Raw genomic sequence first — 7,240 nt, 5'->3', positions numbered from 1 at the left:
TGCCAAATATTCAACAAATATTCAAAAGGTCCATAACTAATGAATATTTAATGTCTTGTCCAAAATTTATAAATATTTAAAATAATAGCCAAAACTCGCCTTTTATATATTTATAGATTATGCAATGCATGAGGTGATCCCTTATGCTTTTTTTATCTCTTCACTTAATATACTAACATAATTTTTTCAAAATCTTATCCGAAAGAAACGTCCCATTTATGGCAGGACGAAGATGCATTATTATTCTTAAAAATTGTTGAATAAAACCGTAAATACCAATATTTCGTGTGATAATAGATTGAATCATTTACACTAGTGAAAAATCTAGTAGGATTATCGTTCAAAAGTAATTTAACAAGGTAGGTTTACACAATCGAATAGTCTAAAATCGAAATTGAATGTTTGGTTGACAGAAGCCGCCGATGCTATGTTATTTAATTCAATAATTTTAGTCCAACAAGAACTTGTCTTACACAAACAAGTCAACTTGGATGTTGACATTGCTATCAGTTCAGAAGGAATATACTCAATAAATTTATATTAAACGCGCTCGTTCATCATAAACAAAAAGCATTTAATTAATCCATGAAAATAAAAAATATTGAAAAAAGTTGAATTTAAGGTGAAATTGAATTGATTGTTGGGATAAAGTAGAATCATAGCGGTCTTATACCACTACCATTAATGATACCCTCATTTCACCACTGCAAAACTTTACATTTAAAACCATGCCGGCTCTCTCAAAACCCCCAAATTTCTCATTTCTTCACGGCATTGAAGTTTCTCTCATGTTTTTTTGATTAATTTCTTCAAATTCGATTTCCCGGGAAAACAATTGTGAACAGATACACATTTTTTTTTTATCAATTTTTTCAATTTCACAGCGATGGAGGGAGGCAACGGGCACAGAGACACCGCGGGAAGTTCAAGAGGTCTGGTACCCAAGGTGGTGAGGCGGAGCGGCGCGCCAACTGGAAATGCAGGTAGAGAAAGAGTGGAATTGGAGCTGAGTTTGGGGCTTTCCACCAACGGGAGGTTTGGGGTCGACCTCGCCAGCCAGAGGATGAGGCGCTCTTCCTCCGTCGCCAACGTAACATTGAATGCTGATTCTGCAGGTAATTGTGGACCGGAGCTTGTGAGGACCTGCTCCATGCCGCCGGAGTTCGGGACGCCGAGGATGGACAAGTGGAAGAGTGTTGCTGTGCATGCTGCTGCTAATGGAGCTTTGACAGACAACGGAGCTGGTTCAACGGAATTGCCTCAGCCGTCGCTTCAATCCGAGGGAAATCTGGTTAATGGTATAAACTCTCCTTTTTCTTCATTTAAATCTTGTTTCAAGCACATCACTGTGTTTGTGTGAAATGAATGTTTTAATTATGCCTTGCTGCTGCAAAGAGGTGTTGTAGTTTGGAAATGAATTGATGCACACGCACACACAATGAGAGAGAGATGAGTGTTTTGTGCATTGGTGCATATGATCTTGCATGTCCATCTTATGCAATAAAGCATTCATATGTAAGTGTAAATCTCACCATCTTCTTGGCTCTTTTGATTTATGAGAGTAGCAGATAAAATCCTTTAGCACCATTTCAGATTGAATTTGACAGCTATGTATTGCTCTCTATAGAGTTGCAGCTTGCAGGGTTATACGCTGGTCGGAATAGACTGTATATAGCATGTGCATGCATTGGTTTGAAGTCTTATTATACGTGATATTGAACCTGTATCTTGATTGATTAATATAATAATATCCGTATCATTTGTTTCTTTGTTTCTGTTCTTTGAGTTAAATGCATGTTCCTGATGTGAGCTTGCTGTTCTGCTCTTTCTATGGCATTGTTTGTCGTCTTGCAGTGCACCACTTATCTTTGGTAGCGATAAGTTAAATCTTTGTCTGCATTCTTTGTCGTCTTGCGTTGTTTGTCGTCTTGCGTTGTTTGTCGTCTTGCATTGTTTGTCGTCTTACAGTGCACCACTTATCTTTGGTAGCAATTAATTAATTCCTTTGTTTTGCGTTCTTTGTCGTCTTGCATTGTTTGTCGTCTTACAGTGCACCACTTATCTTGGTAGTAATTAGTTAATTCTCCTGCCGGCATTGGTTGTTATCTTAAAGGGTGCGGCATTTATCTGTTTTGCTTGTCATATCTGCGGTGTGTCCTCCCATTAGAACTTATGTCATTCATTATTGTCGTTTGGAAAAACTAATAACATTTTCAAGGTGATAGGAATGAAAATCCAAATTGGAGGTATATTTATGTTCTTTCCAGTTTCTTTGTTTATAAATTAGATTCATATTCTCCCACTCTTTTTGTCTTCTTTGTTCCAAAAGGGACTAGAGAAGTAAAGGTTAATGAAAATCCAAATTGGAGGTATATTTATGTTCTTACTAACTTGGATTGAAAACCGTAGGATGTTTATAGGATTGCGATAATTCAGTAAACTCTTGTCTACTCCATGTGATTCTGAAAATGATAAAAAATCTAATTATAACAATATAAAATAAAATACAATTTAATAACTACTAGAAACACCCTAGGCAAAATCACCCTCTTATGGAAATTCACCACCATTTATTTCTTCTATCTCCACCCACCAAGATCTTCCTCGGAAACCCCCACTCTCTGTCTCATTGCCGCTGTCCATCGACCATCAGCATCATGCATCCTAGCTTCTTCCGTCTCAAAATTCCTAACTCACAGAACCTAAATCTGTTTTCCTTTTTCTGACGACCATTTCTACTGTTCGACTACCAACTCATGCCCCTCAGCCTTACAATAAACTGCTCTGCCTCATACTAAAACAATTTTGACAACTTAATCATTATCACTCACATTCCGGTGCCGAACATCCCCAACCACTTGTTTTAGGCATCACTTCCGCAACTTGTTGGAGTGCACAGTCCCAATGTGATGTACTCGTCTTGATCATGCCTTTGGTCTGGTGGAGCGGCGGCGACAAGCTCTTTGGCTTTAGTTTTTCCTGGACTAGGTTTAGGTTGATATTTTAGTAGAGTTAAAGGATATTATGTACTTTCAGTTTAATTATCAATCTACAAATGCAATCACACCTTATTAGATTATATCATATGTTGCATGGACATGGATACATGTATTAGACACTTAACCTCTGTCAATTCAATCAATCCAACCCTATAATTCAAAGTTAACTCCCCTAAGGGGCATTTACTATATTGGACTAGTCTAGATTGATAAAGATAATATTGGTTAATCTACTGTTTACTAAGATGGAATAGAAACATTGAGATACCTCAAGGCCTGGATAAATTCTAAGTATAATTTAAGATATCTTGCATTATCTATATTCTATATCCAACTGCAAAGGGTGGGGATTGGAGAAAGTTTAGTAATGAGAATAAAACTTTTATTGAAAACATCTACTTATCCTCAAATCTATATAATAGTATGACAAAAGTTAAAAACTGAAATAATTTGGAAAAAGAGATTCATTAATTTCAAACTTTGGAAACCAAAAAGAGAAGAATAAACCACCATAGTAAATGTTAGGTTATTTAGGTCACAATTTTATTCTCCCAATAATCCACCACAATAGACAGAAGATTGATAAAATCTTGTTTGATATCATCTATCTAATCCATCAAATAATCAATCATGTAATCCTAAATAATAAACGCCTTTTAAGAGATTTAGTATTTTATATTTAAAGGAGAGTGATCAATATTCCTAGAGCTGAATAACAGATTTAGATATACTCTTCCTTTCTAATACACCCCGTGTCAAATTATTGGACATGCCATGAAGTTGCGACGATATTTGGGATATAGTGTTTGATTGGGAAGGACGGTTTTGGGCTTGTGGTTATAATAAAGATAAGGGAGCATATTGATGTCAAAAATATCTTGTGACGTCTGAGTTTGCACCGAAATTACCTTTATCCCTTCTTGCCCATGCAACTTCTAAATTGGCTTATTTTTTCCCCTTTTTTGTGAACACCACCCTATTTATGAGCTTGTTAAATTGGTGCTTTCCCGAAATCTTTGGAATCTCTATCCCCCGCTCAAAATCTAAAATCTTCTTCAAATTCTTGAGAAAAACACTCCAAACATGTTATCTTTAATAACCAAATAGACAAAAGGATAAAAATCCATTCATGGAATCATTTATACCTATCAAGATCTTCATGATGATCCCTATATGTAAATTGTTTCGTACAATTGATTGCATGAATTATTTAGCTATTTGATGAATTAACGCCTCATCATCTGATCGTCACTAGTTTTTTACCATCATTTGAAAGGAAAATCATACTCCCTCCGTCCACAAAAAACAGTCCCATTTTGCCATTTTGGAATGTCTACAAAAAATAGTCTCATTTCTAAAAATGGACAATTTCTCTCTCATACGTTATCCATTTTTTCCATCTCTCCCATACTTTACTTACTTTTTCTCCATATCCCTCTTACTTTACCTACTTTTTCTCCTTCTCTCTTACTTTTACCAATTTTTGCCATCCACAAATGGGACTATTTTTTGTGGACGGAGGGAGTATGTGCAAATGGTAGGTGGCATGTAAAGTAACAATACATAATGGTATTTTTTTCTTTCTTTTGGAAGGCAAAGTTAACATCACCATACATTCTTGAATTGAAGGGTTCATGCTATAAATTAACTTACTATGTGAAGAGAGAATTAGATGATGTAAAAATGCCGCAGACCTGGGGATATTTTCAGCACAGACAAAATCGTATAGATAGTTCCATCTGTGAATATGAATGGAGTGTTCCTTTTGGAAAGTTGAAGATTTTAGGGTTTGAGGAGGGGTAGATCAAGTCTAAATTTGTGGACCAAAATAGCAAATGTTAACAAACTCAAAATTATGTCGTTAACTCCACCTTCCCTGAAGGAGCCAGAAGAACGAATTAAAACTTTTAAGGGCTAGATAGGGATTTAAGTCCCCTTTTCAGTGCCCACTTTGACCCTACAAAATAGTTCATCTGTCTAGATACACATTTTCCCTAGAATTATGCAAATAGGGTTGTTGATAATCTGCAAGTTCATTATCCTGTTCAATTATAGTTAGGATTTTGTATCAGATTGGGGAGTAAATACATTGAATAAATTATATGCGCAAGGTTGTAGTAGCCCATTTTTCTTCTATGCAAATATTGTTGTTGATAGTTTGTAAGTTCAATATATTGTTGGAATATAAGTATCCTTCTGATGAGTTGGCTAGGCAGCAGGTAAGGGTATACATTGCGTAATAAAAGCATGGTCACAATGAATCATGAGCTGAATAATCTGCATGCTGACTATTATAGTTGGCGCAGCATTAGTTCTGTTTCTCTCACAAGGTTTTTCAAGGTCATAGTACTATTAAAGTATAGTAGTCTTTAAGAGTTTGAACATGAACTGCATTACATGATTGAAATGAATCATGAGCTGGATAATATGCAAGCAGTGATGCAGACAATCATAGTTGGTGTGTCGAGTGATGATGTTATGAAATAGTTTTGTCTTTTTGGGTTCCAAATATTAAGTTATCTTTTGATGCATGATCATCAGACCTAGACAAATTGTTTGATATCTCATCCATTGTCGTTTTCCTTTTCATGGTAATCTGTTTGCTTTGTCATTTCACATGCTCTTCAGTCTTCACGTTTTGGATATGATATGAGATATGAGAATCGTGTTTTCTTGCTCATTCAAGTATCGAGTTTCCTACACTAAAACTGACCTAACTCGTGCATATTTGTACTATATTGAGAATCTGGCTTGATAACTATCTTAAGAGGAGATTGCGACACTATCTTGATCCGTGTTCTGATCTTGGGCAGGAGCAAATCAAGCTAATACGACTGGGGGTAGTTCCGCTGGAGGACAACCAGCTGATTTGATTGTTAGCATTGACGAAGCACTGATGAAGAGTGGCATGGTGGACATGCCATATGTCTCAACGAAAGGATATGGGCCCAATCATAGGAAGACGGAGGGATTCCTGTACAAATACAAGAGGGGAGAGGAAGTCAAGATTGTGTGCGTTTGCCATGGTCTGTTTCTTACACCTGCAGAATTTGTCAGGCATGGCGGTGGGGGTAACGTCGCTTTCCCTTTGAAACACATAGTTGTTACCCCTTCCTCTCTGTGTTAACAACTATAGTTGTGTGTTAAGCCTGTCCTCACCAACCTTAGCAGAATGGTTTGCAACAAACCATAGCTGTAAAACTATCTATGACTATAATTTCCTTTGTTTTCAGTGTTAAGAAACTTAGATGGCATTGCAAATGACCAGTTAAACTTAAATGTTCATCTACTAGTTTTATATATTTCATGGGGGATTGATAGGCTGGTTTAAGTCATTATTTTGTGTTTCTTTTAGGTTTCATTAGCATTGCTTATATATAATCCCATCCACTATAAAGGAGGGGCTTTGGTTGCAGGTGCATAATTCAACAATTGATTGTATTAGGGAGATATCTTTACTATCATCAAATTTTTTATTTATAATTTTGAGAATTTACTATCAATATTGACAAACGTTTTTTCTTGGAATCATGTGCTTTCTCTATTCAAGGAAACTGTGATTTTTTGTTTCCCATTGCCAAGAGTCTAATCTGTCAATTGGACATAACTTTTTTAAACTCAGAGAATTTTTTTTAATGATCATGACTACATTCAAACTAAATTATTGACAAAATTATCTTTTATTTATTTTTTATTCTGACAGATCAAAGCTTGTGTGAAACAAAATATGCACTGCCTAGTGACCCTTAATTTCGATTTCAAATATAATTTTGCTTGATCATGCTTGCTTTATGAATTGTGTGTGACGAGACAGAAGTTAATAAATATTTTGAGGTCTTTCTTTGTTAATTAAGCACGCTTAGTCAGATCATACATTTTATCAAAACATAAAGTTTGAATATGATTTAAAAAAATACACGAACTAGAAATATAGTCAAAACAAATACACCAACTTTAAGATTGACAACATCTTCTAGGTTTTTGGACATTGCAACTTTAAGATTGACAACATCTTCTAGGTTTTTGGACATTTACAATCTACCTTTTACATTTACTATAATCAAGGGAGTCTACCTTGATAGTTGTTGCTTGAATGTTTTTGTGAAGTTAATATACTTTTGCTTTTAGTTACTATCAAATTAAGTTTTTTCATGGAATGTCATATACTCCTACAAAAACTGATTGCTCGAACTATGTTAATGATTCAATTTTATTAGATGTTGCTTTGAATTTGTATTTTA

At 35.3% G+C, this 7,240-nt stretch overlaps 1 protein-coding gene across 2 annotated transcripts; it reads left to right on the top strand.

Annotated features, from left to right (window-relative positions):
- The first annotated feature begins 657 nt into the window (after window positions 1–657).
- Window positions 658–6,334, top strand: LOC125186131 (ninja-family protein MODD-like). Of its 2 annotated transcripts, XM_048082464.1 has the most exons (3): window positions 662–983; window positions 1,116–1,298; window positions 5,813–6,334. In XM_048082464.1, the coding sequence occupies exons 1-3, from the start codon at window positions 887–889 to the stop codon at window positions 6,124–6,126; spliced, it is 594 nt and encodes a 197-aa protein (XP_047938421.1). In that variant the 5' UTR covers window positions 662–886; the 3' UTR covers window positions 6,127–6,334. The 2 variants fall into 2 exon arrangements, with proteins under 2 accessions (XP_047938420.1, XP_047938421.1); XM_048082463.1 differs by having other exon boundaries at window positions 658–1,298.
- The last annotated feature ends 906 nt before the right edge of the window (window positions 6,335–7,240 follow it).

Source organism: Salvia hispanica, chromosome 5 (assembly GCF_023119035.1).
Source record: "Salvia hispanica cultivar TCC Black 2014 chromosome 5, UniMelb_Shisp_WGS_1.0, whole genome shotgun sequence".
In the NCBI taxonomy this organism is placed as follows: Eukaryota; Viridiplantae; Streptophyta; class Magnoliopsida; order Lamiales; family Lamiaceae; genus Salvia; species Salvia hispanica.
The sequence above is the reverse complement of the archived record's forward strand: the minus strand, read 5'-3'. Positions and strand labels throughout refer to the sequence as shown.